Genomic DNA, 18,507 nt, shown 5'->3' with positions numbered 1-18,507 from the left:
TTTACGTTAATACTAAAACAAATTTGGTGATGATTTTGATATAAAATGGCACCTATGCTTTCTTTACAAGTCTGTATATATATATATATATATATATATATATATATATATATATATATATATATATATATATATATATATATATATATATATATATATTCCCGTTTGTATGGGCGCCCTTTTAGTAGACTTGTCCACCGCCCTCATTAGTGTCCCAGCACGGGCCTGATTAAGCCTCTTACTAATAATATTATTATTAGCAAAATAATAGGCCTAATGATAACTAAATTCGTGGCGCAACAGCCCTTATAAGGCCTGGATTTATGGCATTCATTTCTGTGAAATGATGTGTTGTCAGCAGATCGGCTACCCTCGCCATTAATACTTGCTTCTTGGACTGCAGTTCGCTACTTTTTTCTTTCAACTAGCTTCCAATTGTCCTCACGACGCTGGGTGGACGACGCAGCGCCAACACCGTCTGGTGAGTACGAATAGTCACACCTATCTTCCTCTGACAAGACCCAGGACTGCTTAACTTCGCTGATCTCATGGGGAGTGAAATGCCAGTGTAGCTAGGACGTTGGTAAAGTCTTATTGAAATAGTGAGAAAATTAGCTAGGAAATATAGATAAGTACTAAATTTACTCCCTGGAGCTACGGTCCATGAGAGGCTGTGCCTACCCAATGTCGCAATGCAACAACCATCAGCTACGCACTGAAAATTTTCGAGATAGGAAGATCTCGGTTTTTAAACTGTGTTGCTATTCTTTTATGCAGTGCTCGAAGCGGAAGAACTAAGAAAGTATACCCCGCATACTCCCCCTCTTCTATTTAGAGCATTGCCTTTACGTCATTTATGGAAAAAGCATAATGCAAAGGTTTGGATTGGGAGTAAAATTTAAAGATTTGCTCTATTCGATAACATTTACATACTTCCCGACATAATAAACATCAAAGTAACTTGTGTTTTAAGCTGAACAAAATAGAATAAAATCGCTTTCATACACTGTCACATGATGTGGGCTGATTGGAAAGCCTAGCTACCGAAATATACATTCTTCAATCACGTTGTAAAAGCTGCAAATGACAGACAGAACAAACGCTGTACGATGCTACTATGATAACCGTAATGGGGTTAGCCATACTGAGAGCTTTATACAGTTCTATCTGAATTGGAGCAGCAACGCCGAAATCTAGTTACAATGAAGGATTTATGGTAGGGACAAGTAAACCCTTAGATCTTGACATTCGAGGAAAAAAGTGATTATGTTTTGTCACGTACTATAGGAGAAATATGGTGCCATCCATTGGCAATACTCGAGCGTTTACACTCACCTTAAATCAGAGAGAAAAATGTTGGAATTTATTTCCTGTTTTGAGTGCAGTGACGAGGATGAAATGTTAAGATATTGTTTCTGTTAGAAGGATTAACTTTTACTATATGGATAAATATCTTACGAAATGTGGATGCTTTTAAATCAAACCATTTTGATATAATATAGAAAAAATATAAAACTACAATTTTAGAAAAAAAAAAAAAAAAAAGAATATGAATCTCCAAAATACAAATACTCCGAAAATAAAATGTTGGTCACCCTTGTTGAGACGATAATCGACTCTCCAGTCTTCACGGAATTTGTGGAAAAGTAAATGTGGTTTTAACATTTTAATGCGCATGTACTGACATTTAATAGCTAGGAAATGCAAGTGAAGATGATGTTAAGTTTATTTCGGTTTGACATCTGAAATGTCAACTATGTGCTACCTGTCCACCTCCAACTGCGAGTCTTGGTATTCTACCTGTATGTATGCAACCCTGATTCCCGTGTAAATGGTGTAACGTGTGACGTAATGCTACTTCCGGCGGAGTGACCCCACAGTGATGGTCTGTGAGGGTAATTTATAATTGTAATTATTTGTGTGAGTGGATGACGTCCGGAAAAGAGGTTATGGGGTAAGTATAAAAGAGAATAAAATGTCCAGTGTTATGATGAACTTCAATTACGAGAAATAAAAATAGTACATTTTATAATAGCGTGAGGTAGAATCGGAAGTGACAGGTTGCCGGTGATCCCCGAATATCTATAACAATTTGATCTAAAACTAAACAGAAAATTTCATTATTGGGGAACATTATTATCTTAGAAAGTGAAGATGAAATTTCAAATAGTTGTTGGGACACACACATACATTTATATATGCACAGATATCTCATTATTGTATTAAAAACTTAAATTCCAGTCATATATAAAATTGTTAAAATCATTTGCTGAGCATATTTCATATTTTGCAGATGGGATTTTCTTCAACATTTCGTAGATGATTTATAGGGAAAGTATAATTGCGTATACGGTAGTGCAACGAAATCTTCTACTGGGTTTTTGAAGCCTAGTATATACTCAAAATGGGTGGGTTCACACTTTTTTTTTTTTTTTTTTTTTTTTTTTGAGTAAGTGCACAGACAGCAACAGCCCATTGCTAACATTTATTGTAGTAAATGTGATAAAGATCCAGTTCTTATTTTAAGTTTTCTAAGTTTTGGCTACCCGATTAGTAATTTTTGCCATAATATATAGTTTATAATGTAATTAACATATGATTCATTATAATCATTTATACTATATTAGAATTTTGTACTGGGGAAATTTATTTAGTTTTATAGGGTTGTATAATTTAAAGCGAGAATTAGATTTCGTGTGTAATTCTATTTTAGTACTTCAATCGCAGTTGAACTAATAGTAGACTGCTCAACGTGTTTTAAAATATTTTTTCTCATAAGTGTGCGTTTCTCCATTATAAAATATGGAACTAGCAATTTAAATTCATATTTTCGGTCTATTTTAAAACACTTCTATTAAGATTCTAGACTAGGTCTCCATTACATTCAAATATCCCTAAGCTGCGTAGTTAAATTTGTGGTGTCCACTTCCATTGTTGGCATACTTTGAGCGGAACGTTACGAAAGCAGTTCCAATGCGTATGAAGTCTATAATTTTATAGTTAAAGGGTTCACTCGAGCAGACAATTCTACCAAATAGAAAATTTATAGGTAAAATACGATGTGAACCTTATTTTGTGAAGGAATGAGAGTGTGAATATAAGTAAATACTGCCAGTGCACAGCATATTGAAGTGAATTTTTAGTGATAGTGAAAGTATTGTATTTGTAAATATGCTCCTTCACTATCTTCGTTTATGTGTATACCCCACGTCGCTGACGCGCCTGCTCCGTACAGACACACTTCCTTGCTACCGCTCATGCCCTGACTCAGTTGGATAGCATTCGTGCTTTTTAGTGGCCACTTAGCACAAGTTAGTTCGTGTTTTATGTACTAGTTTCTATGCCATACGTCCACACTATTTATAGTGAACCCTCCTGAAGTCATCCTGCAAGTAGTAATGGAGCTCCTCATTTTGTGTATGCTCTGCTAAAAGAAATACAGAACTCTAACTTAACCTGAAGATATAAGAAATGTGTCATAATTTGGTAGAATCGTCTGCTGAAGTAATGCCGACTAAAATAAGTAAAATACCGGTAATGTTACTAGCTAAAGTTCCGCTGATGGTCGCCCTGATTGGTTAAACATAAAGCTGCTCTAATGTTACTTTATTAATTACCTTATGCTTATGTTAATATACTATACTCACAATTATTCCAGTTTCATTTCGCTACTTCAGTTGTTTATATTTCGCAAATATTTGTTAATTTTCTGTTTTCTTTTCGAAATTAGTATGCATCTATATTGTATTACTTCGCAAAAGCAGTACAATTCAACTGTTCACTGTTACTAACTGCCATACTCAGAAATAACGAAAACAATTCACCTGTCACCTTCTGACAGGGTTGTGAAAAACGCAGGGTTAAAAAAAAAAATTACAGTCCAATGGTTTTTTCGACAAAATTGGGTTCTTTTGGGTAAATTTGGGTTTTATTTAATTGTAAACGTACACTTAAAGCATTATTCCTACTTAAAGTACCGCTTAAACATGCATGTTTTATTGTACACTTTTGGAGTGAAACTGGAATTCTGTTGTTGCACAAAGAAATTCCGTTAAGACTCGTCCGCTTTTCGTGCAACACACTTTGCGCTTGACACTCGCTTATATTTAACTAACTCTATTTCCTATGGAACCCGGGGGTTCAATGCCGCGTTCACAAAAGCTCTCCACTGACTTCTGTCCTTAACCACTGACTTCTGTCCTGGATCCAGTTTCTATTTTGTATTCCTATTTCTGCGAGATCCATCTTAATATTGTCTTCCCGTGTGCGCCAGGGTTTTCCTAATGGTCGTTTTCCGGTTGGTCTTCCAATTAAGACTTTAAAAGCGTTCCTACTTTCTTCCATTCTCGCTACATGACCTGCCCATCTGAGCCTCTTAGATTTGATGACCCTAACAATGTTTGGTAAACTTTATAAATTATGTAGTTCCTCGTTATGAAGTTTCCGCCATTCCCCATTCCTGGTTCTCTTGGGTCTGAATATTCGTCGAGGATCTTGTTCTCAAATACTGTCAGTCTATGTTCTTCCTTCTGAGCAAGCGACCATGTTTTACAACCATACAGAACAACAGGCATGATTATTGTTTTATATATTTTAAGCTTCAAATTCCTCGACAGAATTCGCGACGGCAAGAGATTTTGAACCAAATAGTAACACGAATTCTCTGCTTTTAGTCGACATTTAATTTCTTCGTGGATATGGTTTTCGTCTGTTAATATTGGTCCTAGATATTTGAAAGTATCCACTTTATAAACAGTACTATTCGATATTTTAACGCATCCATAATTTGCTGTATTATGATCCCGACGAACTTCCATGTATTTAGTTTTCTCTGCATTTACTTCTAAACCCATGTCTCTGCAAGCGTTTAAGACATCTGCATTTCTATTTATTGTTCTCCTATCATTCCCTATTAAATTTACTTCATCAGCATATGCCATAACCTGGTGAGCAACATTCAACTCTAGGCCCTGGTTGCTATCTTTGATTTTCCTTATAGCGTATTCCATAACAAAGTTAAATAATAATGTCGACAACGCATCTCCTTGTTTCAGGCCATTCTCCACGTGGAAGCTCGTGGACAAAAATTTTCCTACCCGGACTTACTTTGAGATTCATTTAAACATATCTTAATCTAATTAACTTTTTCGGTATTCCAAATTCTGTAAGAACGTTGCACAATGCTTCTCTCGAAACTGAGTCGTAAACCTTTCTAAAATCGATAAATAGTTGATGTACCGGGGTATTATATTCCCACTTCTTTTCGAGTATTTGGTGAATGGTAAATATTTGGTCGATAGTTAATCGGTTTCGTCTAAATCCGCATTGATAATCTCCAATAATTTCATCTTGCTAATAGAATGTTTGAAAGGATTTTTTGGATGTTGACAGAAGAGAAATGCCTCGATACTTATTACAGTCAGTTTTGTCGCCTTTCTTGTGAATTGGAACAATGATTGATTCTTTCCACTTTTATGGCAATTCTTCCTTGTTCCAGATAAGCAGAATGAGTTGTGTATCTTGTTCCACAATTTTTCACTTCCAGCTAAAATTAACTCAGTCGGAATTACGTCTGCACCCGGAGATTTGTATTTCTTTTATTTCTTTTTACCGATCTCCCTTATATTTTACTTTGTAGAAAGGAGGAAGTAGACAATTTTGTAGAAAAAAGAAAGTGGATAATTCTATATAATGTAAAATATGGATAAATCCCCTATTTCACTCAGGATTCAAGGGCTAGCTGTCCTGACTGAAGATTTCTTTAACTTCCTTCAAAATATTTCAAATACTAGGTAATACCTCAAGTGAAGCGGCTTTATTAACTCTTTTGTCAGAAACGTTGTGTCACACACAAATATCATGCACTGTTATTCCCTAGAAGTTAAATATTTGCTCTAAAGTGCTTTTCTTGTCGTGCGTGTCAGAGGATATAAAGTTATAACTAGAGTTCGGATTTTTATGTAATATCAACCATCTAAATATGTAACAAAAATTGCTTAAAATGTAAGAAATATGTAATATTATATGTTACATATTTATGAAGACGTAATATTAACACGCGTATGAGCAGTTTAAACCAGCTGGTTTTAAAAAAAAAAAAAAAAAAAAGGTTTTAACCAAAAAACGAAAAATGTCCGTAAAAGTGTAACTATTCGTAAAATCTTGATGAACACATACATTTGTGGGTTATCACGTTTCACTCCCATATATTATTTGTACTATATTCAGACCTAAATTCCCCATTCTTTACTCAAAGAGATTATATTACAAAAGCGACTTTTTTATGTAACTTTATGGATGTTTCTTTTGTGATTTTTTTATAGTTTGTTATTATTGTTATGCAACTAAAGGAAAATTGTAAACATTGTTTCATTTTATTAATGTTTACTATTGATAAAATACATCGAAATGCCGTACTTTTTTGGGGAGGGGGTCATACAAACCCCACGAGAGGCAATTATTGAAATAATAAGAATCTTTGGTAACTATTTATGTATAAATGGGTCAGAGCCAAAGTGGACTCAAATAATTCGTATCTTTATTCACTTTTCTTACTGATATACAAAGTAAGTCGTTATATTTCTTTAACTTAGACTAACAAAAGTCATAGTGAACTGACTTGGACTAAATTAGTTCTTCTGTACTCTGTAGTACTTTGAAATTGTCCATATGTAATTCTGTATAATGGATCCACTTATGCAATTGTTTGTCTTTTTGTCTTTCTGTCCTAATGACTCTTGACGATTATATTAACAAATATGTAAAGATCAGTCAATGTATTTTTATCGGGAGTCCTTCGTGAGTGAGTCGGCAGACGTATCGCATTTGTGGTTTGAGTTCAAATGGAGGACAATTTCTCTTGGATGTAAACCGAGAAACGGTTTGGATCCCGCTTTAAGCTTATGTGACCCTTTCCAGCGTAACCCGGTTGTTGCATACTAACACTAAGGCGAAACAAGCTTACTTCTGTCCATATGTGATATAAATACATAGAGCAAATTATTTAAACCAAAAAAACCGGGCTTAAACCAAGAAAAACCATGGTTTTTGCCAACCCTGCGTATGAGTATGCAATATTTAAACGAATTATAAAAATGCAAAGGAAAATCTACTTCACTTTATCCTCCTTAATGCAAGTCCCCCAATGAAGTGAAATGCTTGAACAGCTGGGACAGCCATACGTCACTGACGTGACATTGCAGGATAATAAAAATCAGATGCGAATGAAGGAAGATGTGAATCGGCTAGAGAGAAACAGGAAGCTCCGAGGAAAGCAATGCATACGGCATTTGTACGTCAGAAATCTCATGTGGTGTGGTGTGGTCCCATTTCAAATCTAAAACCCTTTACACTAAATGCGCATCCGTCACCACGGCCCAATCTTGAAATGAATTATACGCAATATACAAATTTAAATACTAAAAGCAACTTAAGACGAAATGTATTGTTTTATATATATTTATTTCATGCAGGGAAAAGCATATCTATATCTTTTAAACAATACCAGCTGAACTAAGATTGAAGAATGTTTCCACTAATGAACATTTTTAATTTGAAATAAAGTACTTACAAAAGATGTGCCTGCAGTTCAACTGTGTGTTGTTGCACAGTGGGTTACAAGATACATTTCCAAATGATCAGACGTAAAATTTTGTCGGCGATCGGATAAAATATTCTTGTATGCAGAGAATGATCTCTCCACATCACATGAGGTAAGAGGAGCGTATTGCAACAGGGGGATGTAGTTGGGGGAAATATCTTCAGGGGGGTTCTTGTTTCACCACTGAGAATCTCACACATTGCCAATAGGCTGTCGTAACCCGGGTTTCTTTCGAACTTTTTCTCCTACACCTCCACACACACCTTGCAGCAGTCTCTTTGCATCCTCTATGATTTCCATGGATTCCGGAAGAGGCCGCCCAACAGTCTCTAGCTTTTTAATGCCTGTAGGTAGCCAAAATTGCTGTCCATGTATACGATATCATACGCTACTTTTGAGTCATTAAACAGTTTCTGAGCAATGCCAACTGACACAGCAGACTCCGATGGAAATGAATGAACAACAGGCTTAATTTTTTGAAAATTTTCATTGTAGAAATGTACTGCCTGTATCCAAGTGCCCCATCGCGTTAGCACAGGCTCCGGAGGAAGTGGCACGTCTGGCAGTTGATCTCTGTAAACTTGAATACGTTGTGGCGCCTTAACAAACTTTTTTTTTTTTTTTTTTTTTTTTTTTTTAAGAAACTAGTTGATTTACTTCGCAAAAGTTGTCTCTCACCTTTTTAGCAACACGCAGAAGAGCATGAGCCATACAGGTGAAATGAATTAAGTGAGGGTAAAAAACTGTGAGTGCTCTAGCCGCTTTTAACATGTACGCTACACTGTCTGTATAGAGAACAAGGACTTTTTCTTCGTGAACTCCTCCCGGCCACAACATCATCGTTTACAAAGCGAGCAATCGTGGAATGATTCGTGCGTTTCAGCAATTTACTCGCAATAAAATAGGATTTAGATGGAGCATCTTCACTTAACTTTGCAATCATTATATTTGCTACATAACGCCCCAAAAGGTCTGTTGTTTCCTCCACAGTAATCCAAATATATGAACTACCTATTTCTGCTCTAATGGTATCTATTGCTTCCCTATAACAAACTTCGAGATAACACTTTCGAAGAGTGGATTCGTCAGGAATTCGAAGCTCGCAGTACTTCTCCAGAAAAGCACGGTATTTTGGCACTTGAACTTTATTCCAAGGAGTGTTTGCTGCTATCATTGCTTGACACAAGTCTTTGAAACACTCACTCACTGAAGTATCTTGATGTAATTTGTGTCAAGAGCAGGGTTGGACCCACCTGAAAAAACCCACTTTAAAACCCACCTGGGTTTTTGACCAATTTGTTAGTATATTATTGATACAACTAAGGTGATCACATTGTAAGTGATTTTTATCACACTTTAGACTTTCCTTGGGTGGATTAGAGGCTTTCACGTTAAGGTATGCAACAACATTCAACATAAGACCTTTATGCAGTTCTGAATGCACTGAATGAATTTATTATTATTAAAAAAAAAAAAAAAAAAAAAAAAAAAAAAAAAAAAAAACCTTAGGTTGCGATAGTTATAGAACAAATTAATGTATGAATTATGCTTATAACCTGTTTAAAGTAAAATAACCAATTTTGTACTTTAGAAAATATTTTCCGTGAATAGTATGCTCGTCGACTTGGCGACACCGAGGGCATTATCACTCGTAAGTTTGACGGGTTTAAGGTCATATGAGCCGGTACTAATAGTACATATGTAAATACATTAGTAAAACTATTAGTATTATTTCTTACCTTTGATGTAAAACACAAGGTTCTTCAACTAAAATTTGGTTTTCCAACAATAACAGTTTAATTCAATCATTTGTTGCTATTCTTAAAATAAGCATTCTGTAGAATCAAAACCAGCAATAGCGTCAAAAATTCTTGTCAAATTTAAGAAGCTTAATGCTTGGGATTCCGAAGACTATGCAACGCTTACTATTTCAAGTGCTCAGTTCAAATTTCCGTACTAGTGGAAGTTTTGATGTACACGCCGTGAAAGAAGTGTTCGGGAAATTCCCAAATTAAACGCAGAAGGATCGGAAATGAATACTTCAACAATAAAACTATTTATTTTACGCTTAAACCTGCCATACGGGTCCCGTTTTTGAGCCCGAGTGTCCCGCGTCGCCGTAAATTTAGTCGGGACGGAAATGTCCCGTATTTTAACTCCGTTCCATTTCTGCTATCAATATCAGCTTATTCGAAAAGTGAAAAACAAAAAATTCTGACATTGGCTGGGAATCCTCTAATTAGTGAATGAACAGTGCGCTGTTGCATGTAACAGTTTCGAGGAAGTTATAACACCACCCTGTCCGACTTGATAGCGAACGAAATTTGCAATGCTACTTTTTCCATTGCACTTGACGGAAACTCGGATACTCTCCGGAACATTAAAAAATAAATAAATAAATAAAATAAAATAGAATAATAATAATAATAATAAATAAAATAAAATAAATAAAATAATAAAAAAAATGTGGCTTTGAGTGTTTCTACATTTACAAACATAGGGAAGATGACTAACCTTTTCTTCAGCAACACATTAGATAAGTTAACAAGAATTATAATCTTTTTCAGAGGCTAGGGGCACAGAATTGTGGTTTGGTCCAGGTCTTAGAAAACTGTAAATCTGGTCCTGACAATTACACACGACACAAGGAGAAAAATCAGCTTTTCATCAGATTAAACTGACGAACGTAATTTTGGCAGATACAGCCATGTAAATAAATATTGCTAAACGCGCGAAAAATATTGAAAGTAGATTGTACCACTGATTTAAATAATTTGCATATTGTTCTCCTGTAAAGCATTTTTATAGCACATCTGAAGTCTATACAATTAACTGCAGGGTACGAACAGAGAAAAGCAGCTGCTGCTTAGTGAACTTTCGCCTATTATATTATTGAAAAAAAAATAAATAAAATGAAATCTTTTAGTTTTAGTCTCACGGTTGTACGTGCTATGGTCAAGGTGATGGTGAGGATGAGAAATGATTGAAATGACGTAATGAAGAAAGTGGGAGGAAACGTGAGAATCCCGAGAAAACCCCGACACAAGGTGTTTGTCCACCACAAAGCTCACTGGGCGCGAGCTGGGATCGAACTAGGAACCCCATGCACTAGAGGTGAACACTCTACCACTGAACCACCGCGACCTATTATACTTTTGTCAATAACCAGACTACAGTTCATTGCATTGTGTTGGAAAGTTGAGGAAGGGCGGGATCTGAGGTGACCCGTATTCTCATGGAGAAAATATGGCAGGTTTATTTACGCTGGAAGATATTAATTTCATATAAGACATTTTAAAACATTTATTTACTTCATACAACATGAATTGTATCTTTGTTTTAAATTAATAGACCCCTTTTGGTATTCATGTTTGGCGAACGTCAGTCAGGCTTCTGGATGACTTGGTCTACATTTGTTCGTTTGTCTGCCGAGCTCCTTCATGGCTATGCGGTTAGTGTACGCGTCTTCGGCGTGGGAGCCGAGTTTCCTTCCCGGAGGGAGCTCATGTGGTTCGAATTCCACGTTAATCAGTAGGTCCCGTCTCATATAGCCTCGCTGCTGAAAAGGACGTTAAACACAATATCAACTCAACTCGTTTGTCTGCCTCTACCACACACACTACAGGGTACAACTTTCGGCCTTTTAAGTTAAAATTTTCAGAATACAAGCACGAAACACTCTCAATTTCCTGTATAGATTTTGGCGCCATACCAACGAAAAATTTCAAAATGGCGGCCATTATTTCAAAACAGCGAGTATCCACGCTACGAACCGCAATTTTTAGTCTTTTAAGTTGAAATTTTGACGGTGAAAGCACGAGATGTGTTAAATTTGCTGTATAGATTTTCTCAGCGTTCGAATGTAAAATTTCAAAATGGCGGCCATTATTTTCAAAACAGCAGTAAGTAGAAAATTGTTGCAAGTTGTGACAATGACAATCTTGAAATATAAATCGCATTTTAACACTTTTATCCCAAAAACATTGAAATATTTCGAAAAAACCCGATTAAACCCGAAAAAACCCAATTAAACCCGAAAATACCCATATGGGCCCAGGTGGGTTGGGCTTTTTCAAAAAAGCCCGGGTTTTTTCAAACCCTGGTCAAGAGTACTTGATTTTTTGCAGTTCGCAAATTTTTATTTCTTGCGTGGAGTGCACTTCGTACATGTTGTTCTAACTGAGATTTCATTAAACGTCCATTTTTTTATTTTTATTTTTTTTATTTATTTATTTATTTATTTTTTTTATCACACACTTGGCACAACACCACTTTACCGTCCGTAGTAAACGCATCATCGATAGTTACCCACGATCGCAATTTCGCGGATAAAGTTGAGGTAACCGGAGCCATTTCTAACTTACACGGTCAATACAGAACAGGTGCGTTTTGCAACTGCAATACTAGAGTACTGTCCTCCTGTCATTCAGTTGAACAAGCGAAGTTCTTTGAAAGCTTAGGTTACCTGCTATGATATTGCCATTGTCACCAGCTTCTTGGAACGAACTCTTGCAGTAAATTCCTGGAAGCACACTAGCATACAGTTTTAACTTGAATTGCAGGATTTGCTTTCATCTTTTTGCCCGTCCGACCTCCGATAACAATCAAATAGACTTCATTTTAGGAATTTCCTGGCCAGTCGCCTGTCAGGCACGTGATCTGTATTCCTCCAGAGTTGAGAATAAAGGGCGCTGCTAATGTACCCCGGAGGGAGGATTTTTACTTGTTTTGTTTCTTCTTATATTTCTTGTGTTATCGGCGAAAATTCTGCGAAACATGGTTTGACAAGTAAAAAAAAAAAAAAAAAAAAAAAAAAAAAAAAAAAAAAAAAAAAAAAAAGATTTCTCTTTCGGTAAGAAACGAAAAGATAGGCATGACAAAATTGAATCTAGATGCAAGGCTTGCACAGTTGGAGAGTTAATTTTTTTATTTTATTTTATTTTATTTTTAATTTTAAATTAAAATTTCAGTGAACGCAAAATTTTAAGACAGTTTTATGTAAGAAAATCAAAAGTATGTAGAAACCACAGAATTATGTAATATTGGTCAAAATATGTAATATGAAACTTGAGTTGAAGCACCCTACAGGTGCGAATCACAAACATTTAAGGATTTGACGAACCTACATATGAAGCAAAAAGTATGTAATTGCATACAAATCCGGACATTAGTTATAACAAAATGTATTTCCTGCTCTTTGCGTTCGACGATATAGGGTGGTGGCGTCCCTAGAAGTTTGTTTGAAGCAAAGCCACATGTTTTGGGGTAGCGTAGCAATATTTATGCTTTTGCATTGCAAAAGTGGAAGGGCAAGAAAGCTTATCGTATTGTTTGTCAGTACTTTATATTCACAGTTCATGTGCATTATTGAGAAATGACCATTATAGCCTTTTCCCCCTTCTTTTCCCATTTTCTTTCTTGTGTCCAGAAAATTTTGTATTATTTAGTTATGAGGAAACGAAGGAAGTGATTGGTATATTTTTAGTGTAATGCGTGGTACATTAGAAGGGTAAGATTGTTGCTAGCGTCGAATCCCCAATAGTCTCCCACTTATATTTAGAATCATTTATTCCCTCGTAACTATTATAGATATAACACGGAGACTCGGCATACGCATTACGTATAGGGCATAGTATTTTTCAAAGTAGATGAAATTCAAGCACTTAGCCAGGGAGCGTCAAATTAAATTAAAAAAAAGAAATTTTCCTTTGTATCCCAAAGTTTCCTTTTTTAGTACATTATGAACACATGCCCATGGTACCAATTAGCTTGTTTCACTCCGAAGTAGAGATGCAAGGGCTCGAAAAAAAAAAAAAACATTTTTTTTGGGGGGGGTAACACGTTTTTTTGCTTCGCTTTTTTGCTATGGAAATTTTGGGCTTTTTTGAAAATTTTGCTTTAAACTGATAAAACAGACTTCGTTTCGCTTCTCTACAACAAAAAAACTCATTTAGTTAGTGGCTGATGAAGATAATAATATGAAACCTCGAAAATAAACCATGAATTTCAAAAAGGTATTTTTAAAAATTCCTAACATATTTACATTATAAATTCCAAAGGATTAACCAATATAGGTAATATTTTAACCTCTTATATAATAAGTACTTTAAAAAAATGATACAAAAATAACTAGCAAAATTGTATGTAGTATTTTTACTTCAAAATATCACACACCCTCTTTTTGAAGCAAAATAAAGAAAAAAACGAGATAAATTTGCACATTAAGAGCTTCGTTTCGGGTGGTTCTGTACATTCTTGAAATTTTTCAGTTAAGTTTTAACTTTCAAATACATTGTATGAATATTTCGAACAATTTTTTCACTGATTGGTTACATACGTAATAATCTGTTACCAACTATCAGGTGCTTCGGATCTGCAAAATCGGTAAAGCTCCAAATTCTGTAATGCACTGACTGTTCCTTAAGCTTGTTCAGAATCGGGAAAGTATCGAATTTTCTGTTCATGGATCATGTACGTAATAGTTCATCTGAGCGTATGGTTTCCTAAGCTCTAGAATATATAACCACCATCACGGTTTACCCAGTCCTGAAGGTTTCTAAATTTGTAAGAAGAAAATTCAACATATCGTTACGAAACTTTTTTTTTTTTTATAAAAAATTATGGAATACATTTAAAAAGTGTGAAAGAATCAATCACTGTTCCAATTCACAAGAAAGACAAAATTGATTGTAATAATTATCGAGGCATTTCTCTTAACAGTCTATTAATAAGATTGACCCCATATGCAGATGAAATTATTGGAGATTATCAGTGTGGATTTAGTCGAAATGACCAGATATTTACCATTTGACAAATATTCGAAAAGAAATGGGAATATATCAGGGTGGATTGATTTAAATCAGTCTGATTTAAATCAAGATTTAAGTCACTTGATTTTTTAAAATAAAAATCGTTGATTTAAATCAAATTCCGAAATAAAATAATTTAAATCAAATTCCGAAATAAAATAATTTAAATCAAATTCCGAAATAAAATAATTTAAAGTGAAAATAAGTAAAATCCCGTTTCTGTTCTGTTATTTCCCTAGGATAAATAGGGATGTCTGAGGAGATTTTTATATTACATGTGGTTTATCTGGGGCATTGTGAGGATGTTCTTAGCTCATTGTTAAATATTTTCCCCGCCCTTACTATTCAAGATAGCTAGAAATTTTATACACACATTTAGTACACCCCTTAGTATTTCCTAGTTGATTTTGAGATATGTGCATTAACACAAGGGAGTCCAGAGGGGATCAAAATTTGAAAAAAGAATTAGAAAAATCCCATTTTCTCTCAAAATTTCCCGCTTCAAGGACACAATAGGGAAATGTGAATGTTACCGTTTCAAAGGCTGTTCTATTCTGAAGAGAAGAGGCATGAACCATGATCCTAGGATAAATAGGGATGACGTTGTAGGTGCTTGACTGAAAGTCTATAATTTACCTTTAAAAAAAACATAATTTAAAAGGGTTAAGAAACATTGTTTGGGAGTGATATAGGTTAGCAATTGGGGATTAATTCAAAATTCAATCCTAACACTTTCACTTAAATGGCATAATTAGCATTTAATACTAATTCCTAATGCTTTTTCTTCAGTTCGCGACTTATCATTTACGAGGAGAAAGATTTGATTTAAATAAAAAAAAATCGATTTAAATAAAAAAAAAATGTTTTTTTCCACCCTGATTGTATTACTTCTGGCTCTGAGTACTTCATGATATGTGAAATGGATGTGAGCTCAGCAAACAGCCACCGACTACGAGTAGGTGGAAGAAAGTTGCATCAATTAACGCAACAGAGAGACAATATCTACTTTCAAATTGTTTCACATTCAAACGAAATTAATGCGATAGGTAATTTATGTAGTAGCGAGAAGAGATGGATGCCAAAGGCCTTCCAATTTCTTTCGAAGTAGAGTAAATAACAGTATATTTTTCGAGAAACTTAAAAAGTACTGAGCAATTAAATTGAATTACTCTTGATTTTAGAGACAGGTGGGTAAGATAAAATTCGAAATGGAGCAATGTCTGTGTAATAGGTTCTGTGTTAATTAGGTAATACTAGGGAGCTTCTTTCATCTGTCATATATAAAAGTTTTAGTTTTCAAAATTAAACTGTCTATCAACACTGAATTAAACAGTTGCATTTAATAATTTCATGCAATTTTCCACAAAGTATGACAATGTTCAGATGAAGATGCGAGTGCTTCGGTTACAACATTTTCCATTGAAATGCCATAAAATAGGTATCTCACATAGTGGCAAGTTTTTACCATTAGAGACTACTACTACCTACTACTACTACTACTTAAAAAAAAAGAAAAACACCTCTGTTCTTTCAAATCTTGATATCCGTTTTCGACCCGCTGTAATCTATTGTTGTTGGCAAAAGTGCGTACCTGTACGTGCCAGTAACTTAAGGAAGAAAAAAAAAAAAAAAAGAACTATCGACTGTACGTGTTAAAAATATGAACATATTTCCATTTTTTTAATTTTTTTTTTTTTTTTTTTTTTTTTGTACGCGCACTTTTGATGCATGGGGTCCTGGGTTGGATTTCCAGTAGAAGAGCCTTAAGTTTGAATATTTTACAATGGTTCGGGTTTCAACGTAAACTGTAGATCAATGTCTTATATAGACTCGGTGCTGAAAAGAACGCTGAACTCCAATCCAGACCGATTAACCAATTGCCCATAACACTATGTTCAAAACTGCGTGGACCCGGGTTCGATTCCCGATCAGGGTACCTGGCGCGGATACAAACTTGGGTAATGGTTCGGATCCCACTTTATTTTTATTTACTTATTCAACTATCACCAGATACAGCTCAGAGGCCATTTTATACTGGACATCTAACAATAATAATAATAATAATAATAATAATAATAATAATAATAATAATAATAATAATAATAATGGAAAGGATTTGGGAAGGTTTCGGCCAGGACCTGTTTAGTAGATACCATCCCGGCATTTGCCTGGTAGGACTGAGGAAAACCCTGCAAAACCTGTCAGGATGGTCGGCAGCGGGAATGGAACCCGCGACTTCCGAATGCGAAGCCAACGCTCTACCACTTAAGCTACTTACAAAGTAGGTCCCGACTCATGTATTCCCAATCCTAAAACAGAACGTTAAATCAATCCAGTTCAATCCAATTTTATTTTTGAACCCAAAGAAAATCAGGAGAACTCTATACAAGTAATTTTCAACTCGAATCTGTAACATTATACTTTGCTGCAACCATTCTCTGTAAACTATATGAACAGATAGACAAGACAGGGAACAGAGAAAAATCTTGAGGCGTTGGTAATAACCAAACAAAAACATAACGAGGCCAAGTCAGTGATCTTGCAGATATAGCAATCGTGGATTCATGGTTATTCGTACAACATAAACCTGTCTTTGGTGCATTATCCTTATTTATTTATTTACTGAGAAAATCAAAGGAACTTTCACACCGAATGCGTAGTTAAAATTTTGTGCGACATAGCATGTGGACACAGTTTCACGTGGGATGGTAGTATGTGAATTCTCAACGGGACATACGTTTTTTCCCGTGGGAGTTCTGTGGTTCGAATTCAACTATTAACTATATGTCCAACTTCTTATATAGCCTCGGTATTAAGAGACATTAAACTTAAAACGCACCGAAAACTTTTGCATATATATATTTTTTTCCTTATTACATAATTTATTTACGTTAGAGAAATATTATTCAGTAATGAAAAGATGTTGACAATATTTTGTATTTTACAGCATTAATAAAACAAAACTGATCAAAGCACCGAATAGATATTAATAATACTTGTGTAACAGTTTCGGCAATATAATATCATCTTCATCAGACACGATATGAAAGATTAATTCAAGAATAACTAAATTACACAGAAAGTTGTTATTGTTGGATTAATCTTTCATAACATGTCTGATGAAAACGATATTATATTGCCGAAACTGTTACACAAGTGTTATTAAGAGTCTTCATCCCGGCGAAATTAAAATACCGCTAATTTTACAGTAATTATGTGATATCTTCAAATAGATAAAACATAATTGAAATATGGAACAAGAGCGCCCTAGACAATATTATTTTGCGTGAGGTACCGTTATCACAAGTCACCTAGTGGCTTTCCGTTTTCAGCTGTTTAGAAACGCGAAAATAAATGCCGATTTTCAAAATGGCTCGAAATCGAAAGCAGATAAGTGAGTCGTGATAACGGTTTCTCATGTAAAATAATATTGTCTAGGGCGCTCTTGTTCCACATTTCGATTATCTTTTATCTATTTGAAGATATCACATAATTACTGTAAAATTAGCGGTATTTTAATTTCGCCGGGATGAAGACTCTTTAATATCTATTCGGTGCTTTGGTCAGTTTTGTTTTATTAATAATGTAGAATACTTCCAAAGCTATAATGAACAAAATACAAGTTGGTATTTTAGAGCATAAGATTTTGTATATATGCCAAATTACAAAACTCACTCATGTCTATATGGTTAGCATATTATTCTCGGCGCGAGAGACTTAGATTCGATTCCTGGTGGTAGCTCATGTGGTTCGAATCCCTCGTTAAGCTGTAAGTCCACGTCTGATACGCGTTTTATGTTTATAAGGAAGCTTTCCAAAAACATCCAACCAAAACAATAAATCGCATTTCAAAATGTTAGTATTGTATTTCAATTTTCGCTGTATTTTTTCACAATTTTGAGAATATAGAAAAAACAAAATAAAATGAATACTACAATTTTACAACAGAGTTTTACAAGTCATATTTTTATAAACGCATTTTCACAACAATATATAGAATAAAATATTTACTGAATTACTGCAACAACAATACGTAGACAACGATTTACCAATATAAATCTCTAAGCAACAGATGAGCTCGGAAGTCTTAGAAGGTGA

General features: G+C 34.8%; 1 protein-coding gene across 3 annotated transcripts in view; it reads left to right on the top strand.

The window, feature by feature from the left end:
- Window positions 1-1,803: 1,803 nt before the first annotated feature.
- The window catches only part of homer (protein), a 444,718-nt gene continuing 428,014 nt past the window's right edge, over window positions 1,804-18,507 (top strand). Inside the window, exon 1 of one of the 3 annotated variants that reach the window (XM_081748567.1) lies at window positions 1,804-1,954. In XM_081748567.1, the coding sequence (XP_081604693.1) occupies window positions 1,929-1,954 (26 nt within the window). In that variant the 5' untranslated portion in view covers window positions 1,804-1,928. Of the gene's footprint in view, window positions 1,955-2,269; window positions 2,409-18,507 lie in introns of those variants that run through there. The other 2 variants (XM_081748571.1, XM_081748572.1) reach the window with 2 other exon arrangements.

Source organism: Thermobia domestica, chromosome 2 (genome assembly GCF_964235325.1).
Source record: "Thermobia domestica chromosome 2, izTheDome1.hap1.1, whole genome shotgun sequence".
Lineage (NCBI taxonomy): Eukaryota > Metazoa > Arthropoda > Insecta > Zygentoma > Lepismatidae > Thermobia > Thermobia domestica.
This window is presented reverse-complemented; position numbering and strand designations above follow the sequence as displayed.